The sequence below is a fragment of the Oncorhynchus mykiss genome, chromosome 10 (assembly GCF_057628025.1).
Source record: "Oncorhynchus mykiss isolate SJ-2025 chromosome 10, ASM5762802v1, whole genome shotgun sequence".
In the NCBI taxonomy this organism is placed as follows: domain Eukaryota; kingdom Metazoa; phylum Chordata; class Actinopteri; order Salmoniformes; family Salmonidae; genus Oncorhynchus; species Oncorhynchus mykiss.
Genome location: NC_143031.1, coordinates 38,033,987 through 38,061,927, shown reverse-complemented (window position 1 = coordinate 38,061,927; position 27,941 = coordinate 38,033,987). Strand labels below are relative to the sequence as shown.

The 27,941-nt window shown below is 41.9% G+C and overlaps 1 protein-coding gene across 2 annotated transcripts; it reads left to right on the top strand.

Annotated features, from left to right (window-relative positions):
• On the top strand, positions 1 to 25,984 carry LOC110533824 (SWI/SNF-related matrix-associated actin-dependent regulator of chromatin subfamily A member 5). 2 transcript variants are annotated; one of them, XM_021618357.3, is made up of 24 exons: positions 1 to 173; positions 1,041 to 1,130; positions 1,483 to 1,649; positions 1,830 to 1,930; positions 2,124 to 2,224; positions 8,962 to 9,141; positions 9,267 to 9,422; positions 9,547 to 9,678; positions 10,243 to 10,311; positions 11,170 to 11,279; positions 11,410 to 11,636; positions 12,664 to 12,785; positions 13,060 to 13,212; positions 16,592 to 16,724; positions 17,815 to 17,960; positions 18,602 to 18,730; positions 19,177 to 19,287; positions 21,031 to 21,144; positions 21,764 to 21,886; positions 22,021 to 22,153; positions 22,318 to 22,436; positions 22,683 to 22,895; positions 23,514 to 23,624; positions 23,851 to 25,984. In XM_021618357.3, the coding sequence occupies exons 1-24, from the start codon at positions 117 to 119 to the stop codon at positions 23,917 to 23,919; spliced, it is 3,066 nt and encodes a 1,021-aa protein (XP_021474032.1). In that variant the 5' UTR covers positions 1 to 116; the 3' UTR covers positions 23,920 to 25,984. The 2 variants fall into 2 exon arrangements, 1 of the variants encoding a protein (XP_021474032.1); XR_016483694.1 differs by lacking the exon at positions 16,592 to 16,724.
• Positions 25,985 to 27,941: the final 1,957 nt, after the last annotated feature.

Here is a 27,941-nt window from a genome sequence, read left to right as displayed (position 1 = left end):
GACCTTAATGTCGCTAGGTTCACAATGCTCTATCTAATGACGTACCAAGCCTATTTGCTGTATAATAACTTACACAGTCTGGTCTAAAAACTCATGATAAGAACAAAGTCCACAGAATGTCAGATGAAGAGATTCCGTCAACTTCCAGAGAGCCTTTACCCGAAGATGAAGAGGTGAGCATTTGAAAGCAGACATCTTCTTTTCCAGAAATATGAGATAGAGTGTTAGTAGCTAGCTAGAAGTTTGCAGTATTGTTGATTTGGGGGGGAACATGGCGGGAAGGAGGCTTGCACATCTGCATAGCTCTCTACAGATGCTAGCTAACTAGATACCACCAGGTCAAACGCTGACCAGAAAACATTAGCTACAATGTTTGTCGTCGTGCAGTTGAGAGTAATGTAGCCAATATTCCCGTAGACTTTTAAATCCTGCCAATTTCAGTCTGACGAGCCTTGGAGTCCCAGAGCAACCCCAATGACTGTATCTGTAGCTTGTCGTCTGTTTCACTTAGCCCAGGCAGCACACCGCACAGTCGCATGCAGCAAGACCAGCCCAGAGCAAATCAGCTGTCTACTTTCAACACTAGCTGCTTGTTGCGCTCTGGGGACTGTCAATTGGTTACAGTAGCTAACAATGTCATGTTTATGTTTATGAAGAACAGGCGTGGTGAGGTGTACCTAACTGCGTGAACTTTAACATCGGTTCAATTGAAGGCATAACTTATTGCACACTTTATAATAAATAATATGGGAACGTGCTCAAAATGTATTATAATTGATTGTGCAACAAGCATCACATGTAGAAAACTTTCTCGACCGTCAATCATAAATCTGTATTGATTAAACGTATAATAGAATAATGAAGTCACAGGAAATGGTATACAATACACAGCTCATTCCCGTATAAGATAACTGAAATTGCCATACAAATTTGTTTTAAATTGCACATTATGTTGATTAAATGTTAGTGAATCATAAGCCAAATAAATATGTACAATTCAGTGAGCATGTCATAAAGTAGTCTACTGTGTTTGTGCTCAGGCAAAAGACCCCCCATTTCAGCTGAAGCCACCTCCAAAGGCTTTGCCTAAGGCGGAGGGAGAGGTGGATCCAGAATACGAAGAGAAAAGGGTGAGACAAATTGCTTTGTCACAAACTCTCTATGGATTAATTTAAGATTTTAAAATGCAATTGCAAGTTGAATGATTACATCAGGGAGTGACACAGATTAGTCACAGCATTGGTTAAATTCTGTGCCAGATATTTGAGAAAAACATAACATTTTTTTCCAACTTTTGCAATGGGCTCCCCACTGTGGTAAATGTGGGGAATTGCAGTGTGTAGTAGTGAGACTGCAGTGTATAGGGAGAATGTGAATGGCACAATTACAGTTAAGCATAACATTGATCTCATATCCTTACTAGTCAAAAACAATTTGTTGGTGTATTTCTGTATTCCCCCCCCCCCTGTCTTTTTACCATAGAAAACAGATAGAGCGAACCGGTTTGAGTTTCTGCTCAAGCAAACAGAACTCTTTGCCCACTTCATCCAGCCTGCGTCTCAGAAGTCTCCTACTTCACCCCTGAAAGTGAAACCTGGACGACCTCGCGTTAAACAGGATGAGAAACAAAATCTCCTCTCTGTTGGAGAGTATGTGGCTGCTGACTTGTTTTAAGAGTCTTGCCTTTATTTACAATTTTCTAAATGTCAGGTCTATGTTATTGTAAATAAACAAGCTATATTGGTGAATAATGCATGAATAATAAACAATACAATCTGTTTACCATTGTAGCAAAGCATACTATTTGTCCGCCACCTGTGTTTTTACAGTAACCGCCACCGACGCACAGAACAGGAAGAAGATGAGGAGTTGTTATCTGAGAGCAGGAAGGCAGCTAACGTCTTGGTTCGCTTTGAAGAGTCCCCATCCTGTACGATGTTTTCATATAGCTTTTAAATGCTAATTTTAATAGTCAGGCCTCCATGTAAATGAACTGTAGCAGGTGCTGTAAATGTTGTATTCTAGCAGGTGTATACCTTTAATACTAATTAGCTCCCATTTGAGAACTGCTGATGATTATTTTTTTTCCCTCCATTAATGACAAAACTTTTTGTCTTTTCCAGATGTAAAAAATGGAGAGCTGAGAGATTACCAAATCAGAGGTCTCAACTGGATGATCTCCCTTTATGAAAATGGCATTAATGGAATCTTGGCTGATGAAATGGTAATAATGACTGTAACTTAAACATAGAATTAACAATAGTTGATGTTTACTTGCCTCCATTAAGTGCCAGAGCCATATATTGATATCCAAGTGTAAAGGGACATCCACACCAAGGATGATAAAGATAAACTATACATAACTATAAAACGTTGGCAAGCCTCCACACTAGAGGAAGGTTTATTGTTCTGCAGCAGGGGTGGGCAAACTTTTTGGCTTTAGGGCCACATCAGGATTTTGAAATTCAGCGGAGGGCCAGAAAAAGAGCAGTTATTTGAAAATATATAGGTCCATTATAAAATACACACTTTCTATCTAGTTTTAAACATTCAAGTGACGTTTTTTTACACAAAACAATCATTTCCCAGCTCATCATTTTTACTCAAACCTCCCGCCTGTGTGGGCCGTAGTTTGCCAACCCCTGTTCTACACTCTAGGCTACACCTGTCAATCAACAGATTAACGCATCCTACTGCACGCTGTAGGCTTATCACTATTTTCATGGTGTGTTCATTTTCATAGTGACTACTGCAAATAGTACTTCAATGTAATTAATAATATAGAAACACAAATTTAAATGTAGCAATTCAACAACAAACACTGTTTAGCCTGTGCATCTTCATGTCGTGCTTGCCTAATTGCTCTAGTGGTTTGCAAGTGATTTCCATTTTTCTAATAGTTGTCAAATCTTCTTTTTCGCTGTGCTCATCTGTTTGTTCTGTACACCATTTGCAATGCAACAATGTTATCACCAGCTAAAGAAATCTCTTTCTCCTCAACTTGTTTTACATTCAGCAATTAGCAAGAGCAAGCCTGCTTGTGTCCTCGAATAGGCTGTTAGGTGTACTATTAAAAAAAAATGCAAAAATACAATTTTATATAGCTTTTGTAGCCTGTAGCTTTTCCTGGGAATGCGCATGGTAACAGCTGGAAGAGAGGCTAGTTGAGATGTGTCAAATCAAACATTAAATCACGTTTTATTTGTCACATGCGCCGAATACAAAAAGTGTAGACCTTACTGTGGGGCCCCCGAGTGGCACATCGGTCTAAGGCACTGCATCTCAATGCTAGAGGCGTCACTACAGGCCCTGGTTCAATTCCAGGCTGTATCATTACCGTCTGTGATTGGGAGACCTATAGGGCGGCACAAAATTGGCCCAGCGTCGTCCGGGTTAGGGTTTGGCTGGGGTAGGCCGTCATTGTAAATAAGAATTTGTTCTTAACTGACTTTCCTAGTTAAGTAAAGGTTAAATAAAACATTTATAAAATACTGTGAAATGCTTACATACAAGCCCTTAACCAACAAACATTTTTTATAAACTAAAGTAAGAAAAAAAGTAATACAATAAAATTACAATAACGAGGCTTTATACAACAGGTGGGTCTAATCCTCAATGCTGATTGGTTTAAACCGCATTCCAGCCAGTGTCTATTCCACAAGTTACCACCGGCTAAATCTATGACTTTAAAATGTCTATTTACTCTGTTTCATCTGACTGCGCAATCCACTGTCTCATCAGCCCAGCCAGGTAATTTATAAACTTGATCTCCACTATAAAAAGCATCTAGACATTATCTCACATTTCAATTTAGACTAATATTTTGTTTTCAACAGCGGAGATTTGTATAAACCTTGCTGTCTGTCTTTCCAACATTTGCAACATTGTTTAAAAATTCTAATTAGATCTCCAGCAATCCCATAGTGATGAGCGTGTTGAGACGAGACAGGCAGGCAGGCAGCATTTCTCAGCCAGTCAAAATCATGAGTCAGCTTTCATAATGACTCCCAACACCATCATTAAGTTTGCTGACGACACAACATTGGTTGGCTTGGTCACCGACAATGATGAGACAGCCTATAGGGAGGAGGTCAGAGACCTGGCAGCGTGGTGCCAGGACAACAACCTCTCTCTCATCGTGAGCAAGACAAAGGAGATGATCGTGGACTACAGGAAAAGGAGGGCCGAACATGCCTCCATTCACATCGACAAGGCTGTAGTGGAGCGGATCGAGAGTTTCAAGTTCCTTGGTGTCCACATCACCCACAAACTATCACTGTCCATACACACCAAGTCAGTCTTGAAGAGGGCACGACAACACCTTTTCCCTCTGAGGAGACTGAAAAGATTTGGCATGGGTCCCCAGATCCTCAAAAAGTTCTACAGCTGCACCATCAAGAGCATCCTGATCGGTTGTATCACCGCTTGGTATGGCAACTCCTCGGCATCCAACCGTAAGGCGCTACAGAGGGTAGTGTGTACGGCCCAGAACATCACTGGGGCCAAGCTTCCTGCCATCCAGGACCTATATACTAGGCAGTGTCAGAGGAAGGCTCAACAAATTGTCAAAGACTCCAACCACCCTAGTCATAGATTGTTCTCCCTGCTACCGCACAGCAAGCTGTACTGAAGTCTAGGTCCAAAAGGCTCCTTAACAGATTCTACACCCAAGCCATAAGACTGCTGAAGAGTTATTCAAATGGCCACCGACTATTTGTTGTTTTTATATTGCTGCTACTCTCTGTTAATTATCTATGCATAGTCACTTTACCCCTATCTACAGTACATGTACAAATTACCTCGACTAACCTGTATCCCCACACATTGACTCGGTACCGGTACCCCCTCGATATTGTTATTTTATTGTTTTACTATTTGATTGTATTTTTTATTTTAGTTTATTAAGTAAATATTTTCTTAACTCTATTTCTTGGTTAAGGGCTTGTCAGTAAGCATTTCACCTGAAGGTCTACCGACACCTGTTGTATTCAGTGCATGTGACAAATAACATTTCATTTGATCATTTTTAAGTATAGCGGTATATACAAAGAAAAGTCAATAGAAAAAAGGTCAAACGAAACGAAGTGCAGCAAGTTTGCAGTCTTTCCAGCTTCAGTTTGAAGTGATTGTGTTAGCTCTGTTGTTGGCTAGCTCCTAGAATAACAGTGTCCTGACTAGAGAGCACATTTTCTATGCCCGGCGAAATCGCGCCTCATTAGCTCATTGGATGTATCCAACTAAATGACTCTATAAAACAGCTTAAACAAATGCAAATGCAGCTACTCTTGGGATAAAGCAAGGGATAAAAAGATGCCAGCCAGTATGGCAATGGAACATTTTAGAATGAACGACTGGGTCGTGGCCATAGATACAGAACAAAAAGACTGAACGACTGGGTTGTGTCTCCGGTAGGGTTGCAAAATTCTGGGAACTTTCAATAAATTTCCTCAGCACTCCCCACAGCAGCTGGCCCAAGCCCCCCCCCCCCCCCCCCCCCGCTTCTCCTTCACCCAAATCCAGACAGCTGATGTTCTGATAGAGCTGAAAAATCTGGAACCCTACAAATTAACTGGGCTAGACAATCTGGACCCTCTCTTCCTAAAATTATCCGCCGCCATTGTTGCAACCACTATTACTAGTCTGTTCAACCTCTTTTTTTGTATTGTCTGAGATTCCTAAAGATTGGAAAGCGGCCGCCACAGCCCTCTTCAAAGGTGGAGACACTCTAGACCCAAATTGTTACAAACCTATATTCATCCTGCCCTGCCTTTCTAAAGTCTTCGAAAGCCAAGTGAACAAACAGCTCACCGACCATTTCGAATCCCACCATACCTTCTCCGCAATGCAATCCGGTTTCCGAGCTGGTCACGGGTGCACCTGAGCCACACTCATGGTCCTAAATGATATCATAACCGCCATCGATAAAAGACAGTACTGTACAGCCGTCTTCATCGACCTGGCCTTCGACTCTGTCAATCACTGTATTCTTATCGGCAGACTCAACAGCCTTGGTTTCTCTAATGACTGCCCGACTGATTCGCTAACTACTTCTCAGATAGAGTTCAATGTGTCAAATCAGAGGGCCTTTTGTCCGGACCTCTGGCAGTCTTTGTGGGCGTGCCACAGGGTTCAATTCTCGGGCCGACTCTTTTCTCTGTATATATCAATAATGTCGCTCTTGCTGCGGGTGATTCTTTGATACACCTCTACGCAGACGGTACCATTCTGTATACATCTGGCCCTTCTTTGGACACGGTGTTAACAAACCTCCAAACGAGCTTCAATGCCGTACAATACTCTTTCCGTGGCCTCCAACTAATCTTAAATGCAAGTAAAACTAAATGCATGCTCTTCAACCGATTGCTGCTCGCTCCCTCCCGCCTCACTACTCTGGACGGTTCTGACTTAGAATATGTGGACAACTATAAATACCTAGGTGTCTGGCTAGACTGTAAACTCTCCTTCCAGACTCATATTAAGCATCTCCAATCCAAAATGCAATCTAGAATCGGCTTCCTATTTCACAACAAAGCCTCCTTCGCTCATGTTGCCAAACATACCCTGGTAAAACTGACTATTGACTTCGGCGATGTCATTTACAAAATAGCCTCCAACACTTTACTCAGCAAATTGGATGAAGTCTATCACAGTACCATCCGTTTTGTCACCAAAGCCCCATATACTACCTACCACTGCGACCTGTATGCTCTCGTCGGCTGGTTCTCGCTTCATATTCGTCGCCAAACCCACTGGCTCTAGGTTCATCTATAAGTCTTTGCTAGGTAAAGCTCTGCCTTATCTCAGCTCATTGGTCACCATAGCAACACCCACCCATAGCACACGCTCCAGCAGGTATATTTCACTGGGCATCCCCAAAGCCAACACCCCCTTTGGCCGCCTTTCCTTCCAGTTCTCTGCTGCCAATGACTGGAACGAATTGCAAAAATATCTGAAGTTGGAGACTTATATCTCCCTCACTAACTTGAAGCATTAAATGTCAGAGCAGCTTACCATCGCTGCAGCTGCAGCCCATCTATAAATAGCCCATCCAATCAACTACCTACCTCATAACATATTTGTTTTTGTTTTTATGCTCTTTTGCACACCAGTATTTCTACTTGCACATCCTCATCTGCACATCTCACTCCAGTGTTAATTGCTAAATTGTAATTACTATGACCTATTTATTGCCTTACTTCATTTGCACAGACTGTATACAGATTTTTCTATTGTGTTATTGACTGTACGTTTGTTTATCCCAGGTGTAACTCTGTTGTTGTTTTTGTCACACTGCTTTTGCTTTATCTTGGCCAGGTCGCAGTTGAGAACTTGTTCTCAACTAGCCTACCTGGTTAAATAAAGGTTATATAAAAAACTACAGCCTCTACTCTTCTGGGAAGGCTTTCCACTAGATGCTGGAACATTGCTGCAGGAACTTTCTTCCATTCAGCCACAAGAGCATTAGTCAAGTTGGGCACTGATGTTGGGCGATTAGACCAGGCTCGCAGTCGGCATTCCAATTCATCCTAAAGGTGTTCGATGGGGTTGAGGTCAGGGCTTTGTGCAGGCCAGTAAATTTATTCTATACCGATCTTGACAAACCATTTCTGTATGGACCTCGCTTTGTGCATGGGGGCATTGTCATGCTGAAATAGGAAAGGGGCTTCCCAAACTGTTGCCACAAAGTTGGAGGCACAGAAACATTTAAAATGTAATTGTATGCTGTAGCGTTAAGGTTTCCCTTCACTGGAACTAAGGGGCCTAGCCCGAACCATGAAAAACATCCCAAGACCATTATTCCTCCTCCACCAAATTTTACAGTGGCACTACGCATTGGGGCAGGTAGCGTTCTCCTGGCATCCGCCAAACCCAAATTCGTTCGACGGACTGCCAGATGGTGAAGCGTACTTCATCACTCCAGAGAATGAGCTTCCATTGCTCCCGAGTCCAATGGCGGCGAGCTTTACACCTCTCCAGCCGACACTTGGCATTGCACATGGTGATCTTAGGCTGCTCGGCGATGGAAACCCATTTCATGAAGCTCCCAACGAACAGCTCTTGTGCTGACTGATGTTGCTTCCAGAGGCAGTTTGGAACTTGGTAGTGAGTGTTGCAACCGACGACAGACGATTTTTACGCGCTACGTGCTTCAGCACTCGGTTGTCCCGTTCTCTGCGCTTGTGTGCCCCACCACTTCACGACTGAGCAGTTGTTGCTGCTAAACGTTTCCACTTCACAATAACAGCTCTTACAGTTGACCGGGGCAGCTTGTTGGAACTGACTTGTTGGAAAGGTAGCATCCTATGACGGTGTGACGTTGAGAGTCACTGAGCTCTTCAGTAAGGCCATTCTACTGCCAATGTTTGTCTATGGAGATTGCATTTCTGTGTGGTCAATTTTATACACCTGTCAGCAACTGGTGTGGCTGAAATAGCCGAATCCACTAATTTGAAGGGGTGTCCACATACTTTTCTATATGATGTACATAGGAAAAAAATGGCTTCTTCTGACATTGAGATGCGCTATCTGTCGTGGATCATTAGTCTTCGAAGCCGTCCTATAATTTATGTGGATACCAATATGCTTACATGCCCATTTATTCAGAAAAGCTCACTGCACACTCTGCCTCTCCCCTCTGAGCGGCTATTCCTTGCTAACCTAGAACGCTTTAATAGAAAGTTTTTTGGATTGTTTTTTGACGTTGTACTGTTGGGGAGACAGGGATAAAATCACACAAAGTTATCCCAACGATAGCTATTGTTTTCCACTGTTTTTATAGTTATTGTTGTAGTGTGGACGCTGCTGTTCACTTGAATTATAAGAACGTTAAAAAAAATGTTTTATTGTTATTGTCCTTGGTGTGGATGGCCCTTAAGTGTCTGGTAAGTGCTACTAGTTGTGAGTCAATCTTATGCGCTGTATGTAAGACAGGTTGTTTATTTATTTGTTTATTGACCACAGGGCTTGGGGAAGACCCTCCAAACCATTGCATTGCTGGGATACCTGAAGCATTACAGGAACATTCCAGGCCCCCACATGGTTCTGGTTCCCAAATCAACGCTACACAACTGGATGAATGAGTTCAAACGCTGGGTACCAACCCTTAAGGCAGTCTGTCTCATCGGGGACAAGGATGCAAGAGTATGTCCTGTTTTCTTCTCTTGATTGACACTGATTAAACATCCCTTTTCATAACTCATTTTCAGGCGGGTAGGTAACCAAGACCACTAATGACTCCTTTGACAAATGTTCTCCTTATTCACCAGGCGGCTTTCATCCGTGATGTCATGATGCCAGGGGAATGGGATGTTTGCGTCACATCCTATGAGATGGTCATCAGAGAGAAATCTGTCTTCAAGAAGTTCAACTGGAGATACCTTGTCATTGACGAAGCTCATAGGATAAAAAATGAGAAGTCTAAGGTATGAACTCAAATTAAAATAATTTAGGGATAAAACACGTTTCTTTTTCTACTTTTCAATGAATGAAGTTTGGCCTATACACAATCATTTTTATGTAACCTTTACATGAATCCTGTGTTGTCAGCTCTCAGAGATTGTCCGTGAGTTCAAAACCACCAACCGTCTCCTCCTGACTGGAACACCTCTGCAGAACAACCTCCATGAGCTGTGGTCACTCCTCAACTTCCTGCTGCCTGATGTCTTCAACTCTGCCAATGTGAGTCCTGCCTCTGTTTGTTCTCTCCATGTATTCCTCTTGTAGTGATATTCCTCTCCTTTAGATTAATGTGACTGGAATACCAAATCGAGGAAGAAAGAAATTCATATTTCGCTCCAGACAAAAGGAACTGCATTCTTTTGTTGTTTTGTATCAAAAGACCCTCCAGCAGTATCTTAATGTTTTTTGTTGTTCCATTTATATCACCAAGTTTCAATTCGCTTCAGTCAATCACTGAGCTCCTCAGCCTCACCTGACATGCTTCTTGTCTTTCCATGATGTGTCAGAGGGAAAGGTAGCCCCGAGCATAGGCTTCCCCCCTCAGGCACTGCTCTGTTCTATTGTCAGTTCCTCCCAATTTGTCTGGGATCCCTCCCCCCAGTCACCCCCAGAGGCAGTAGCTGATCATATGTATCCTGTCCTTTTCTCTAACACAATCCTCTCTACAACCGAAGCCAAAGCAGAATCATCTTTACCTTTTTTTCCCCCTCTAAAATAACTTTTGCACTTTCACGGAAAATCTATGTGTTAAAAACAAAATGAACATTTTTCTTTAATTCTCAGGACTTTGATTCTTGGTTTGACACCAACAACTGTCTGGGGGACCAGAAGCTGGTGGAGCGTCTGCATGCGGTAAGCTGTGTTTCACACCTGCATTACGTTCAGAGTTCACTGCAGATTCCTTCTTATCTATATTTATTTTTAGTATACATAATACATCCCGAGTGGCACAGCGGTCTAAGGCACTGCATCTTAGTGCAAGAGGCGTCACTACAGTCCCTGGTTTGATTCCAGGCTGTATCACATCCGGCTGTGATTGGGAGTCCCATAGGGCGGCGCACAATTGTCCCAACGTCGTCCGGGTTTGGCCGGGGTAGGCCATTATTGTAAATAAGAATTTGTTCTTAACTGACTTGCCTAGTTAAATAAAGGTTAAATAAAACACATTTTTAAAATGAAATACACTGAGTGTACAAAACATTAAGAACACCTTTCTACTATTGAGTGGCACCCCCTTTTGCCCTCAGAACAGCCTCAATTTGTCAGGGCAAGGACTCTACAAGAAAGCATTCCACAGGGATGCTAGCTCATGTTGACTCCAATGCTTCCCATAGTTGTGTCAAGTTGGCTGGATGTCCTTTGGGTGTTGGACCATTCTTGATACACATGGGAAACTGTTGAGTGTGAAAAACCCAGCAACGTTGCAGTTCTTGACACAAATGGTACACTTGGTACCTACTACCATGCCCTGTTCAAAGGCACTTAAATATTTTGTCTTGCCCATTCACCCTCTGAATGGCACACATAAACAATCCATGTCTCAAGGCTTAAAAATCCTTCCTTAACCTGTCTCCTCCCCTTCATCTACACGGACTGTGTATGTCATGGAAAGAGCAGGTGTCCTTAATGTTTTGTACACTCAGTGTATGTAAAGAAATACTTGTAATACATGGGTAAAAATAGATGAATTAAAGCTTTTGCCTTGTTTAGGTGCTGAGGCCTTTCCTTCTGCGTCGCATTAAAGCTGAAGTGGAGAAAAACCTGCCTCCCAAAAAAGAGGTGAAGATTTACCTCGGACTGAGTAAGATGCAGCGAGAATGGTATGTGTTTGCTTCAAATACTTAGTACTTTCCAGTGTTGGCCATAGCTTTTGTTGGTTCAATGTTTCTACCAAGAAATTCAAGAAAAAAATATTTCAAATGAAACAATGTTTTGTTCTAATTTTGTTAGGTACACACGGATTCTGATGAAGGACATTGACATCCTCAATTCTTCTGGAAAAACTGACAAGATGCGTCTCTTGAACATCCTGATGCAGCTGCGGAAGTGCTGCAACCACCCATACCTGTTTGATGGGGCCGAGCCTGGACCCCCCTACACCACCGACACTCACCTTGTAACCAACAGCGGCAAAATGGTGGCCCTGGACAAACTGCTGCCCAAAGTCCAGGAGCAAGGTGCTACATTCTCTCTGATCATTAAATACTTTTACTGTAGTTTATCCCAACAGATAATAAGGGGGGTTAAACAAAAAATACATTATTCATGTAAATGTGATGTCTTTATCTCAGAGCTTTGATCTGTGGTTGTTACTGTACATTTTCAGTTGTAACAGACTATGCAATAGGTTGTATATACAAACTCTGATAGATTGAAGTACATAATGGTCCTTTAAAACCTCTTAAGGAATGTACTCTTTTTTTCAATTTTCGCCTAAAATGACACCCAAATCTAACTGCCTGTAGCTCTGGACCTGAAGCAAGGATATGCATATTCTTGATACTATTTGAAAGGATAGGAGTCTAGGTGTAATTTAGATGTTGGCCACCAGATGACAGCAGTGTGTGTGCAAAGTCAGACTGAGCCAGTGAATTACATTACTGCACAATATTTTGTATCAGGTCTGCCAGGAGTTTGCCCAAATGTGCTGAATTGGTCAATTGATAGATTTTCAAGTACATAACTATAGAGAACATTCAAAAATGCTATGGTAAAAAAAACGAATTAAAGTTTACACACTCTCAGGAATGTCATACATGATGAATCATTAGCTTATACACAAACTTTCACATCTAGGTGGTGAGGTGAGTGTGGAGCCAGAGACAGCAGTGGGGTCAAACTGTAGACCCCAGTTACTACATTTGAACATAAAAAATTATTTTATCAAACAAAACGATGTTACATTTTATCTCTGGGACCCTCAGGATGACAAATCAGACACCCATCTCGTAGAGGTTAAAAGGGTAAGGACAACCTCATAGGATGCAGGCTCAAAGGTTTGCATTTTGTTGAAGGATATCAGGATTCACATGTAGAATTTCATTTTTTTTCATGAAGCTTTCATGATGAGACATTCATTTGACAATCAAATTAGTCATGCTCATTTAGAATTAATCAAACCTTGCTGCATTTGAACTAGAGCTATGTGACCTGATATTGTATGCTGTTCTGTTCCCTTTACTGTTTTGTCTCATTGGTTGCCAGGGTCTAGAGTCCTCATCTTCAGCCAGATGACCAGGGTCCTTGACATTCTTGAGGACTACTGCATGTGGAGAGGTTATGAGTACTGCCGTCTAGATGGGAACACTCCACACGAAGCCAGACAGGTACGGGGCATGACTTCAGCTGATGAGGCCTCATTGACCACAATCACAGGCTCCCATGGAAACCATAAGGAGCTGTATTGGAACAGTTCAATCAAACCTACCATGGTCGTGTTTTTGTAGTATCTTTCCTTCAAAACACTGTACTTTGCCTATTGTGCTCGTACTGACTGTGCTTGTAAAATTTGTGTAAAGTGTAATTACTTTAACTACATGAAACAAAACTGATATCTTAGTGTGTCTAACTAATGCATTAGCTTTATGGCCATGTTTCAAGGAAGCCATAGAGGCCTACAATGCTGACAACAGCAGCAAGTTCATTTTCATGTTGAGCACCAGAGCTGGAGGTCTGGGCATTAACTTGGCAACTGCAGACGTCGTCATCCTGTATGACTCCGACTGGAACCCTCAAGTGGATCTGCAAGCAATGGTGAGAAACATTTCAGTTGTGGCTTCCTTGGAAACGTACTTCTATATAGACTGCTCAAAAAAATAAAGGGAACACTTAAACAACACAATGTAACTCCAAGTCAATCACACTTCTGTGAAATCAAACTGTCCACTTAGGAAGCAACACTGATTGACAATACATTTCACATGCTGTTGTGCTAATGGAATAGACAACAGGTGGAAATTATAGGCAATTAGCAAGACACCCCCAATAAAGGAGTGGTTCTGCAGGTGATAACCACAGACCACTTCTCAGTTCCTATGCTTCCTGGCTGATGTTTTGGTCACTTTTGAATGCTGGCGGTGCTTTCACTCTAGTGGTAGCATGAGACGGATTCTACAACCCACACAAGTGGCTCAGGTAGTGCAGCTCATCCAGGATGGCACATCAATGCGAGCTGTGGCAAGAAGGTTTGCTGTGTCTGTCAGCGTAGTGTCCAGAGCATGGAGGCGCTACCAGGAGACAGGCCAGTACATCAGGAGACGTGGAGGAGGCCGTAGGAGGGCAACAACCCAGCAGCAGGACCGCTACCTGCGCCTTTGTGCAAGAAGGAGCACTGCCAGAGCCCTGCAAAATGACCTCCAGCAGGCCACAAATGTGCATGTGTCTGCTCAAACGGTCAGAAACAGACTCCATGAGGGTGGTATGAGGTCCCGACGTCCACAGTGCTTACAGCCCAACACCGTGCAGGACGTTTGGCATTTGCCAGAGAACACCAAGATTGGCAAATTCGCCACTGGCGCCCTGTGCTCTTCACAGATGAAAGCGGGTTCACACTCAGCACATGTGACAGACGTGACAGTCTGGAGACGCCGTGGAGAACGTTCTGCTGCCTGCAACATCCTCCAACATGACCGGTTTGGCGGTGGGTCAGTCATGGTGTGGGGTGGCATTTCTTTGGGGGGCCGCACAGCCCTCCATGTGCTCGCCAGAGGTAGCCTGACTGCCATTAGGTACCGAGATGAGATCCTCAGGCCCCTTGTGAGACCATATGCTGGTGCGGTTGGTTCCTCCTAATGCAAGACAATGCTAGACCTCATGTGGCTGGAGTGTGTCAGCAGTTCCTGCAAGAGGAAGGCATTGATGCTATGGACTGGCCCGCCCGTTTCCCAGACCTGAATCCAATTGAGCACATCTGGAACATCATGTCTCGCTCCATCCACCAACGCCACGTTGCACCACAGACTGTCCAGGAGTTGGCGGATGCTTTTGTCCACCCTCAGGAGACCATCCGCCACCTCATCAGGAGCATGCCCAGGCGTTGTAGGGAGGTCATACAGGCACGTGGAGGCCACACACACTACTGAGCCTCATTTTGACTTGTTTTAAGGACATTACATCAAAGTTGGATCAGCCTGTAGTGTAGTTTTCCACTTTAATTTTGAGTGTGACTCCAAATCCAGACCTCCATGGGTTGATAAATTTGATTTCCATTGATATTTTTTGTGTGATTTTGTTGTCAGCACATTCAACTATGTAAAGAAAAAAGTATTTAATAAGAATATTTATTTCATTCAGATCTAGGATGTGTTATTTTAGTGTTCCCTTTATTTTTTTGAGCAGTGTGTATTCACACCCCTTCACTTCTTCCACATTTTGTTACGTTCAAGCCTTTTTTATAATCAATCTACACAATACCCCATAATATCAAAGCAAAAACAGGTTTAGAATTTTTTTAGAACTGTATTAAGAATATAACTTAAATATGACATTTACATTAGTATTCAGACCCTTTACTCAGTACTTTGTTGAAGCACCTTTGGCAGCGATTACAGCCTTGAGTCTTCTTGGGTATGATGCTACAGGCTTGCTACACTTATATTTGGGGAGTTGCTCCCATTTTTCTCTGCAGATCTTCTCAAGCTCTGTCATGTTGAATGGGTAGCTTCACTGCACAGCTATTTTCAGGTCTCTCCAGAGATGTTCGATCGGGTTCAAGTCCGGGCTCTGGCTAGCCAACTAAAGGACATTCAGAGCTTTGTCCCGTAGCCACTCCTGCTTTGTCTTGGATGTGTGCTTAGGGTCATTGTACTGTTGGAAGGTGAACCTTAGATTGGGGCTAAGGTCATGAGTGCACTGAAGCAGGTTTTCATCAAGGATATCTCTAGTTTGCTTAGTTTATCTTTCCCTCGATCCTGACTAGTCTCCTAGTCCCTGCCACTGAAAAACATCCCCACAGCATGATGCTGCCACCACCATGCTCCACCGTAGGGATGGTGCCAGGTTTCCTCCAGATGTGACGCTTGGCATTCAGGCCAAAGAGTTCAATTTTGGTTTCATCAGACCAGAGAATCTTTGTTTCTCATGTTCTGTGAGTCCTTTGGTTGCCTTTTGGCAAACTCCAAGCAGGCTGTGATGTGCCTTTTACTGAGGAATGGCTTCCGTCTGCTCACTCTACCATAAAGGCCTGATTGGTGGAGTGCTGCATAGATGGTTGTCCTTCTGGAAGGTTCCCATTTCTACAGAGGAACTCTGGAGCTCTGTCAGAGTGACCATTGGGTTCTTGGTCACCTCCCTGACCAAGGCCCTTCTCCCCCGATTGCTCAGTTTGGCCGGGCGGCCAGCTCTAGGAAGAGTTTTGGTGGTTCCAAACTTCTTCAATTTAAGAATGATGGAGGCCACTGTGTTCTTGGGGACCTTCAATGCTGCAGAAATGTTTTGGTAACCTTCCCCACACCTGTGCTTCGACACAATCCTGTCTCGGAGATCTACGGACAATTCCTTTAACCTCATCGCTTGTTTTTGCTCTGACAACTGTGGGACCTTATATAGACTGGTGTGTGCCTTTCCAAATCATGTCCAATCAATTGAATTTACCACAGGTGGACTCCAATTAAGTTGTAAAAACAGCTCAAGGAGGATTAATGGAAACACCTGAGCTCAATTTCGAGTCTCATAGCAAAGGGTCTGAATACTTATGTAAATAAGGTATTTCTGTTTTTTTAAATACATTTTCCAAAATATCACATGTTTTCACTTTGTCATTATGGGGTATTGTGTGTTGATTGATGAGGGATTTTAGTTTTTTTACATCAATTTTACAATAAGGCTATAACATAACAAATGTGGAAAAAGGAAGGGGTCTGAACTTTTTGAAAGCACTGTATATTAAGCATTTGGAAAAGTAATTATTAGTCAGTATTATTAAATTAAAGTAAATATGACTTAGTAATTATTAGTTAGAATTTCACACATAAGTGACTAATAAATACTATGTCATGCATACAAAAATACTAGTAATGTTAGTTCATAACACTGGCTTGTACCTTGTCTTTTACTTTTAAAAAGTGCCTTGTTTCAAAGAAATAGACACCTCCATACACTGAGGCAATCAGTGTGTTTGTTTTTGCCTCTCTAGGACAGGGCTCATAGAATTGGTCAGAAGAAACCAGTGCGTGTGTTCCGCCTCATCACTGATAATACAGTCGAAGAGAGGATTGTAGAGAGAGCTGAGATGAAGTTGAGGCTAGACTCCATTGTTATACAACAAGGTATTCAGCATGGTTTTAATTTGCAACTTCGTGGTTTGTCATTCCATGGCTTTCAAATCCATGTAGATCATCTGAAATTACTAGAGGGGTTATGTCATAAACCCTCAAAGTTCCATAATGGGGTGAAATTTGCAGCCAGCTTAGTCAGGAAGAAATCCAAAACCAGTCTAATTGGAATGAATGGCAGTAGAGGCATAATGTAGGTGATGCATTTCCTGCTTTTACTTAACACAGGAAAATAAAAGTAAGGCATGTGATGTATCAGAAATGATGTAACGGAATTATAGTCAACATAAAATATTGTCATATTATAATTACAGTATGGCGTTTTATACACATTTTCTGGATAAACAGCATCTAAAATATATGTAAACAGTCCATAACTGTCTCATGTTTTGTTTTCTTGGAAAGCTGAGTGCTATTATATGATAGAAATGCAGCAAGTACTGATATTGTAACTCATCCAAGTCCTATTTCGTGCCTTGGGTGTGAGAAAAGAGCTTTACAAATTAAATGAATTATTGTTATTATGAACTGATCTGAGCCTGTGTATGGCTGTGGATTGACTGCATTGTTTGAATGGAATGTTGGCATATTGGCAGGTGATTCCTCTAAAACTGCCTGGCTAGCTAGTTAATTAACACACAGTGCAGATACTTTCTTCACATTCATTGTTTTTCACAATATTTTATCACAGCACTGACAAACTGTGGTTGACTAACTCCCTGACCAACATGGCTGACCTTTGGACCATATATAAGAAGGTTCATGTCCATTCTAGTATTCTAATTCCATGTTCAAATCCCTTAAATGTGTCCTTAACTGTTTTTTTTTATTGTTTTTTTTTATGGTCTGACTCAGCAGACAGTAAATCAGACTTGGATTTGTTATTGGGACAGGCAAGACAGACCTTGGTTAGGCTTGAGACAAAATTAGACCACACATATATGCTGTAGATGCATGCATACATATACTTTAGTACTTTATAGAATGATCTAGACCCTGAGACATGGATGTAAGTGCCTGCTGCAGGGTCTTGTACATTCAGTCCCACACCCCAACTACTTCTCACATCTTTTCAACTTTCCAGGGAGGCTGATGGAGCAGTCCAACAAGCTGGGGAAAGATGAGATGCTGCAGATGATCAGGCATGGGGCCACTCACGTCTTCGCCTCCAAAGACAATGAGCTCACGGACGAAGACATCAACACCATCTTAGAAAGGGGGGCAAAGAAGGTGAGTGAGGACCATGTGAAGGATCAGTATACAGTGTTTGGTTGACAGACTGGCTGCTTGGTTTTCTGTGCTCACCTGTTCACAATTGTCATACTTGAGCAAAAGTAAAGATACCTTAATAGAAAATGACTCAAATAAAAGTGAAAGTCACCCAGTAAAATACTTATTGGGTAAAAGTCTAAAAGTATTTGGTTTTAAATATACTTAAGCGTCTAAAGTAAATTAATTGCGAAAATGTACTTCAGTATCAAAAGTAGAAGTATACATAATTTTATAATTATATTAAGAAAACCAGACAGCACGATTTTCTTGTTTTATTTTATTTTACGGATATCCAGGGGCACGCTCCAACACTCAGACATAATTTACAAACAAAGCATGTGTTTAGTGAGTCCGCCAGAACAGAGGTAGTAGGGATGTTCTCTTGATAAGTGTGTGAATTGGACCATTTTCCTGTCTTGCTAAGCATTTGAAATGTATGAAAAAAGTACATTATTTTCTTTAGGAATGTAGTGGAGTAAAAGCAAAAGTAGTCAAACATATAAATAGTAAAGTACAGACCCCCCCAAAAAATACTTTAGAAGTACTTTAAAGTATTTTTACTTAAGTACTTTACACCACTGCCTTTTGACTTATCCTAGACAGCTGAGATGAACGAGCGCATGGAGTCTCTGGGAGAAAGCTCCCTCAGGAACTTCACTGTGGACACCGGAGGAGCAGAGACCAGCCTCTACAACTTTGAAGGGGAGGACTACAGAGAGAAGCAAAAGGTATTAAATTACTACATGTTTTGTCATGACTCAAGGTTAATAGCATCAAAGAGCATTTTGCATTGACATTTTAGTCATTTAGTAGACTCTCTTATTCAAGAGCGACTTACAGTAGTGAGTGCATTCTTTTTTGCTCTGGTCCCCTGTGGGAATCATACCCACAACCCTGGCATTGCAAGTGCCATGCTCAACCAACTGAGCAGCTTGATATGGTACTGTACTTTGATTAGCTAAGTCCCTTGTGCCTCAGGTTGAATTTCATCTTAGATATTGAACTTTGTGACTACTGTGTGATGGAGGTAAAGATGGCATACAGAGTATACTATTCATAGGTGCTTATGAAATACACTTTATGAAACCACCGTAACCATGAAATGTGGTGTGCATCATGTACCGTATGCTGAGTTGGTTCACCTTGTGAGGGATGGACTGGTCTTTTTTTGTAGCTGAGTATGATGGAATGGATTGAGCCTCCTAAAAGAGAGAGGAAAGCCAACTATGCGGTGGATGCCTACTTCAGAGAGGCCCTGCGTGTCAGTGAACCTCGAGCCCCCAAGGTAACACCCACTCACAAACTGACACAGAAACCGCCAACTGCCTGGCTTTGCATCCCTGCTTATAAATGACATGCTTATTCAAGTGCTGTCCCAATCAGGGTTATTATACTAAACGAAAACTGAAACTAAAATAAAAACAAAATTGGAAAAACAATTTAGTTAAATAAAACATTTCTGAAAAACGTTTGAAAAACTAAAACTATACTAAAACTATTATATTTGACTACAAAATTAACTTAAAGGAAAAACCATCAAATTATCTTTAGTTCATTTTTTTTCTTGGACAAGGTTTTCAAGCTTCTAATGGGGTTTTCTGGCTTCTGAATCTGGAGGGTAAATGCTGCTAGTAGATGCCGATGTTTCAAATAGGCCTAGCTTGTGCATCACTATCATTAGCTAACAGGGAAGAAATCCAAAGGCGCGCATTGAGTATGTCTGGGCCAAGCTAGAACGGCTTGTGAAATTGCTGCAGCCGTTCACAATCTACACCGACCAACTTCAAACTGACAGCCAGTCGTAGTCTGATGTGGTGCCGTGCTTTCTCAACCTTGAGGCACACTTGCAGTCAATTACTATTGCAAAACAGTTGGCACAGGTCCTCCTGAAGTCAGTGTGAGCACTTCGCATGCATACTGAGTCTTCTGGCAGCCAATTTCGATCCATCCCCTGCAGCAGCTTGCTTGATGGACCCAAGTGTCTCTCTGTCACTTCGCTCAACAGACGGAGCCACTGATGAGGGAAGCAGAGTCTTTTGTACTTCAGCAAATCAGAGAGTACAGCCATGGGGCAGGAGTACCCCAAGAAGATACCAGCAAGATAAATCCAACAAGCATCTCGACCACAGTGCTTCATAAATATAGCTTTCTTGCATCGAGGATTGTGTCTGAGTTCACTGTCCCAAGAGTCAACCTGGCAGGGCATTAAGTGCCCCGTGTGAGCTGAGGAAATGCCTGGAAGAGGTGAAGGGGGGCATGTTTAGAGTCACCTCTCCAGTTCTGGCAGGCAAGGATGGCTGTTTATCCAAAGCTGTACCCTGTGGCACCGGATCTGGTTTCTGCCCCTGCATCCCAAGCGTTGGTGGAGAGAATATTCTCTGTCTGTGGACCACTGTCATCAGGCTTGAGAAACCGATCAACCACCTCTCAAAATGGTCATATAAAAATCTAAAAACGAATAGAAATAAAACCAACATTAAATCACAAAACTATAGTAACCGTGGTCCTGGTGTTCATGGAAGAGTTGCTAGTCAATCATTCGTAGGGTTGCAAAATAAACTACCAGAAATTTGGTAACATTCAAACTTTGGTAACTTCCAAACTGGTGGCAGTTGTGAAAAAAAAGTCAATACTTGGAAGAATTGCAGAGTTAATTGAAAAGAATGCCTTTGTTGATTATATACTTTTTATGATAATTAGGCTATTTTCTCTTTAACCATATGGTCTGTCCACTAGAAACTCATGGGCAATATGGACACAGATACAATAAATTAATACTATATATTAATAATACAAATTAGTTATTAAAGTATAAATGACCTAAATTGCCATAGATTACCTGTTCATTACCAAAATTATAGAAGATTCCGGTAACTTTGGTATATTACCTGTAGCTTTGGAATTCTAATCATTCCTCTTGTTTCCCACTTCTTCCAAATAATGATGGTCAAGAAGTCAGAATGATGAAGAGGTACATATGTTAATCTTGCTCACCAGAACATGATTAATAATGATGAATATATTTCAGGCCCCACGTCCCCCCAAACAGCCCAACATCCAGGACTTCCAGTTCTTTCCCCCTCGCCTGTTTGAGCTGCTAGAGATGGAGATCCTTTTCTACAGGAATACTATAGGCTACAAGGTAAGACGGCTGTAGTTAAGTCGTCTGATGGATAAATAAAGTGTGCCCATGTTGACAGGTAGCGTTAAGCCTAGCCATTTATACTCATGTATTCTTGTTTCCTGCACATGGTATTGTGACTTGAATGTCCCTTCTTGCTGGTTCTACTTTACTGAAACAATTTACAAAGTTGAATATTTAAAAACAATATTTTGAAATCTGTTGGCTTGGGCTTTCACAGAGCCAACATATTAGTTGTGGGATGGTGAATAGAGCCCATAGAAGTGTGTCTCAACTCTGACATTTGTGAGCAGCATCCCAAGTGCTTAACTGTGCCAAGGCACTCGCTGCCAAGGCAGACTGCTGAACTGAGACAGATTGGAGCTTTTACTCCTCCATGGTGCCAGAACCACAGAACACAAATACACACACATTCCCCCTATGCCACCTGATCCCAGGGTACATCTGCTCAGTTCTGCCCAGTTAGCCTGGTTCCCCAACAGGCCTGTCTATCGCTTCACCCAGCCTTAGGGGTCTCTCGCCCAGCTTAATAGCGAGAGACAGAGCCATTCAGTGTTTTGTCTCATCAGAGGTTTATCTAATATGAGCTGTGTCCGTCCTCTCCACTGTGCTGCTGCAGGTGCCCAGGAGCCCTGACATTTCTAACTCTGCTCAGGTGCAGAAGGAGGAGCAGAGGAAGATCGACGAGGCAGGGCCCCTCAGTCCTGAGGAGACTGAGGAGAAGGAGAAGCTTCTTACACAGGTACTGGAGGGCGCTAGGCTAGACACAACTGTCTAAGATCCCTATAGTGTTTGTCACAAAAGGTGCCACATTATTGTACATGCTAAAGCTTGTATCTAACAAGTGCTGTGTTTGTGGTGAATGTTATTTCGCAGGGGTTCACAAGTTGGAACAAGCGAGATTTCAATCAGTTCATTAAAGCCAATGAGAAATATGGCCGTGATGACATCGACAACATCGCTCGGGAAGTCGAGGGGAAAAACCCTGAAGAAGTCATTGAATATTCTGGTAAGATACCGGAGGTCCTCATCATCATCATGATCATCATTCCATTACAGTTGTTTACTAGAGACCTATTCTTTTATCTGTTTCAAATAACCATGGTTATTACAGCTTATTATCATTTTATATGCTCCACACTAGTCTTTTCATACTCTTGTTTTATTTTCAAGCCATTTTCTGGGAGCGGTGCAATGAACTCCAGGATATTGAGAAGATCATGGCCCAGATGGAGCGTGGTGAGGCCCGCATCCAGAGGAGGATCAGCATTAAGAAGGCACTGGATGCTAAGGTCAACTACTTTACATAGATTTTCTAAATAAGTGCTCAAGTGTGTTGGATAGTGGCTGATATTAAGTATTTTTGTATTGATCTTTAAAATGAAATGATTGCCTCTCTAAAACATATTTCCCTTGTATATACTGTGGAAATTACTTATTTGAATGTGATACTAGCAACCTTTTATTTTGAGTATGCTCCAAGATGAATTCTTATTTTCAAATTGACCAAATGGAAATGTTGTCTTGATTCATTTCAGGTTGCGAGATACAAGGCCCCTTTCCACCAGTTGAGGATTCAGTATGGCACCAATAAAGGGAAGAACTACACAGAGGAGGAGGACAGGTTCCTGATTTGTATGCTTCACAAGATGGGCTTTGACAAGGAGAATGTTTATGAGGAACTCCGACAGTGTGTCCGGAACGCTCCACAGTTCAGATTTGACTGGTTCATCAAGTCCCGAACTGCCATGGTACAGTACACCCTGAACAGTTTGACTATGTTATAGCTGTTAGAAGGGTTCTTTGAGCAAACATGGGGACAGGTATTTGATATGACACCTGGACTGCCTCTGGGATAGTCAATAAACCCAGTTACAGTGTCTTAGTGTCCTACTTCTTTGCTTTCTCTGGACCCATCATAAAAACCTGTTTTATTACTTTTATTATAGAAAATAGTACATTTGTAGTGAATTCAGAAGATCATCTTGTTTGCTTGCCTGACATTTATAGTAGGTATGGCGGAATATATGTGTTCCTCCTTTACAAGTTGAGATGGATGAGAATTCATGGGACGAACGACTCCTATAGATTCAGTTTCATGCGTCACTTGAATACAGAGACACTTACCTCTCTGGGGTTATTTTTCATTCCTTTGTGCTTTTGACAAAGTGGTATGTTACATGAACTGTTTTGGTTATTGAAATGTCAATATTACGAACAAAAACTGTAATAACCACACAAGAGCATATTGAATGAATATATATTTTTGTTGTTGCTACAAACAGACTGGCTAACAGAGAGGAACAGCAGACATACATTGTACTATTGTTTTCTTGTTCTCTGCTAACAGCTGTCTCTTGTTCCCCCAGGAACTCCAGCGACGTTGTAACACTCTCATCTCCCTCATCGAAAAAGAAAATATGGAGATTGAGGAAAAGGAGCGTGCTGAAAAGAAGAAAAAGACACCAAAAAGCCAGACGGTAATTGATCTTACCATTTCAAAAGAATAATATACAGATTTGAACCATTTTAATGTCCAAAATCCAACAGGTGTATTGGCTGACCATCTTGAGGATTCTGAACCATGTTACCATGACAAATGGATCAATACTCAAGTGTTAGAATATTAATATTTCATACATACATTGTAACATTCACACATAGACATGCAATTGATTTGATTCTAATGTCATTTTTTATTCTAAGGCTCACAAAAGGAAGGCAGATGCGTCATCAGAAGGCACAGGACGCAAAGAGAAGAAAGCGAGAGCCTGAAGATGTCATGTAATTAATGTAGCTCCCAGCAGGCCCAATCCTAACTTGAAAGATAAGTCATTTGATCATTTGATTTACGCACACAGTTCTCAAGTTAGGATTTGGCCCATCAAAAACAAACAGCATTAATCACCCACACAAAAAATACAAAAACAACCTTCAATAGTTGTGGAAGTGTGGCTTCTCATTTTTAAGACATTTTGTATTACTCTTTTTTGAAATTGTTTGATGACCTTTGAAATTCAGCATGCTATATGTAAACTCAGCAAAAAAAGAAATGTCCTCTCACTGTCAACTGCGTTTATTTTCAGCAACGTGTAAATATTTGTATGAATATAACAAGATTCAACAACTGAGACATAAACTGAACAAGTTCCACAGACATGTGACTAACAGAAATGGAATAATGTGTCCCTGAACAAAGGGGGGGTCAAAATCAAAAGTAAGTCAATGCAGCTGGTGGCCACACCAGATACTAAGTACTGCAGTGCATCTCCTACTCATGGACTGCACCAGATTTGCCAGTTGTTGCTGTGAGATGTTACCCCACTCTTCCACCAAGGCACCTGCAAGTTCCTGGACATTTCTGGGGGGAATGGCCCTATTCCTCACCCTCTGATCCAACAGGTCTCAGACGTGTTCAATGGGATTGAGATCCGGGCTCTTCGCTGGCCATGGCAGAACACTGACATTCCTGTCTTGCAGGAAATCATGCACAGAACGAGCAGTATGGCTGGTGGCATTGTCATGCTGGAGGGTCATGTCAAGATGAGCCTGCAGGAAGGGTACCACATGAGGGAGGAGGATGTCTTCCCAGTAACGCACAGCGTTGAGATTGCCTGCAATGACAACAAGCTCAATCCGATGATGCTGTGACACACCGCCCCAGACCATGATGGACCCTCCATCTCCAAATCGATCCCGCTCCAGAGTACAGGCCTCGGTGTAACGCTCATTTCTTCGACGATAAACACAAATCCAACCATCACCCCTGGTGAGACAAAACTGCGACTCGTCAGTGAAGAGCACTATTTTGTCAGTCCTGTCTGGTCCATCGACGTTGTTGCCGGTGATGTCTGGTGAGGACCTGCCTTACAACAGGCCTACAAGCCCTCGGTCCAGCCTCTCTCAGCCCATTGCGAACAGTCTGAGCACTGATGGAGGGATTGTGCGTTCCTTGTGTAACTCAGGCAGTTGTTGTTGTTGCCATCCTGTACCTGTCCCGTAGGTGTGATGTTTGGATGTACCAATCCTGTGCAGGTGTTGTTACATGTGGTCTGCCTCTACGAGGACGATCAGCTGTCCGTCCTGTCTCCCTGTAGTGCTGTCTTAGGCATCTCACAGTACGGACATTGCAATTTATTGCCCTAGCCACATCTGCAGTCCTCATGCCTCCTTGCAGCATGCCTAAGGCAGGTTCACACAGATGAGCAGGTACCTGGACATCTTTATTTTGTTTTTTTCAGAGTCAGTAGAAAGGCCTCTTTAGTGTCCTCAGTTTTCATAATTGTGACCTTAATTGCCTACCGTCTGTAAGCTGTTAGTGTCTTAATGACCGTTCCACAGGTGCATGTTCATTAATTGTTTATGGTTTATTGAACAAGCATGGGAAAGTGTTTTAAACCCTTTACAATGAAGATCTGTGAAATTATTTGGACTTTTACAAACTATCTTTGAAGGACAGGGTCCTGAAAAAGGGACTTTTCTTTTTTTTTGCTGAGTTTATCTACGGATTTGTTTTGATTGTTTAATTCCTTGTGTAGTTGGCGTTGTGGTGAAATAGCAACCTTTGTATGTTTGTTTTTCCTCTATTTCTGTGCATGGCTGTTTTTGAAGACCTGTGTTTGACACATTGTTATTATGTTACATCAAGCGGTTCCCTGTATGCACCTTATATAACCTGTTGCTTTGCACATATCCTCAGATCAATTTATATTGAGTTTAATTCCATTGATCCTTTTAAACTATTTTAAGTGTTGGTATCTGAACAAAAAGTACCTGTTGTATTTTGCTTTTCCTGTACATTTTTTAAATGTATGAGTTCATTAAACAAAATCCAACCTTAGTTATACTGTACTTTACCTTTTTTTGAGAGTAACTTTTGTGTCACACAAAATCCAAGTTCACAATATATTAAACTCATCAAACTAAACTAAAGAAAGCTGTGAACCCAACAATAGCAGATAGTATTACATAATTTGTATAAGTACAAATCTGGGTTTGGCGGATGCCAGGAGAACGCTACCTGCCCCAATGCATAGTGCCAACTGTACAGTTTGGTGGAGGAGGAGTAATAGTCTGGGGCTGTATCTCATGGTTCGGGCTCCGCCCCTCAGTTCCAGTGAAGGGAAATCTTAATGCTACAGCATACAATGACATACTAGATTTTTATGTGCTTCCAACTTTGTGGCAACAGTTTGGGGAAGGCCCTTTCCTGTTTCAGCATGACAATGCACCCAGTGCACAAAGCCAGGTCCATACAGAAATAGTTTGTTGAGATCGCTGTGGAAGACCTTGACTGGCCTGCACAGAGCCCTGACCTTAACCCCATTGAACACCTTTGGGATGAATTGGAACACCTATTGTGAGCCAGGCCTAATTGTCAAACATCAGTGCCAAACCTTACTAATGTTTTTATGGCTGAATTGAAGCAAGACTCCGCAGCAATGTTCCAAAACATTAGTGGAAAGCCTTCCCAGAAGAGTGTAGGCTGTTATAGCAGCAAAGTGGGGGACTCCATATTAATGCCCATGATTTTGGAATGAGATGTTCGACGAACAGGTGTCAACATACTTTTGTTCATGTGGTATATATTGTATTGACACTGACAGCTGCAACATGTTGGACCACCATTTTTGTTGGCATAAAATGTGTGTGGTTCCCCTTTTACAAATTCTAGAGCAATAATATGCTTCACTGAGCAATGATTAATCTAAGCTGCTCATTTATTATTGGGAGGGAACTCTTCGTGCTTCATGGAGGATGCAGTTACACTATATGTCCACATGGGGGCATTTTAACGCTGTCCTAGAATAAGAGGCAGCTTCACCAGTCTTGAACCAGGTGGCTAGTCTGAGAATATACTATAGTATATTCATCATGTCATTTTTAACCTGTTAAGAAACCAATGATATTGCAAACCACCCTTCAGTATGTGGATATTCCCCTTGAATCCAACTAAACTCGTTTTTTATTCTGTTTTCAAAAAGCAGTAATTCAAATCACACATACTTTACCTTTAATCTAATTGAAATAGAATCGCTGCTTCAGAGCTGTGAACTTACTTTAAGGTGTGAGACTGTGTTAGCATGATCTGATTGAGACCGTGATATTAGGCCCTGCAATTTATACTGTAACTAATACTTACAAACATCTGTAGAAAAACTGTAAGTGAATCTCGGTAGCATGCATATCTTTAAGGTGTCTTCTGCCAGAGTTGAAAAAACCTGGAGCTACATGCAGCCTAGTTCTAATTAACACGTACAGTAGCTGTGATTACTCAGGTGTGATAAATGTTAACAATGTTACATCCTTCCTAATGCATGGATTATCTAATTATCAGTTACTAGGGAGGTTCTCATTTGTCGCTTTTCAAATAGTCTAATTGGTGTGAATCACTAGGAGCTTTAGTTTGGGTCACTTAGTTGATACACAATTTCAATTCTGACCGGTGACAACAGTACACCTATTTTAAGCAGACTAAACTACATACGATGCATAATGCAGAGTTAAAATATTGTTGTTAGATGTATTATGTTTGTGTACATTGTCAATCAGGAACATCTTATACTGTGGGCTACTGCATTATCTGAAAGACAACATTGTGTGATACACTGACACTGCGTCAAATAGTTTTTTCTTTGTGCTGATGAATATGATTCCCTTATTTTAAGAGTGAAATTCATGCCATTGTCCTCCTAGAGAATATCCCAAGGTGAACTGTTGTCTTATAAATGCTCTGTGAGAAGAAGGGAGCCATGATGCATGACAGCCCTCATAAAACTCTGGTCCCAAATCGTAGA

What these genes read in the sequence shown, in the direction of transcription:
- LOC110533824 (XM_021618357.3), top strand. Translation starts at nt 117, where the DNA reads ATGTCAGATGAAGAGATTCCGTCAACTTCCAGAGAGCCTTTACCCGAA. An exon ending in CTTTGAAGAGTCCCCATCCT is followed by an intron (nt 1,931 to 2,123) that starts GTACGATGTTTT and finishes TGTCTTTTCCAG; the next exon opens with ATGTAAAAAATGGAGAGCTG. An exon ending in GAATCTTGGCTGATGAAATG is followed by an intron (nt 2,225 to 8,961) that starts GTAATAATGACT and finishes TATTGACCACAG; the next exon opens with GGCTTGGGGAAGACCCTCCA.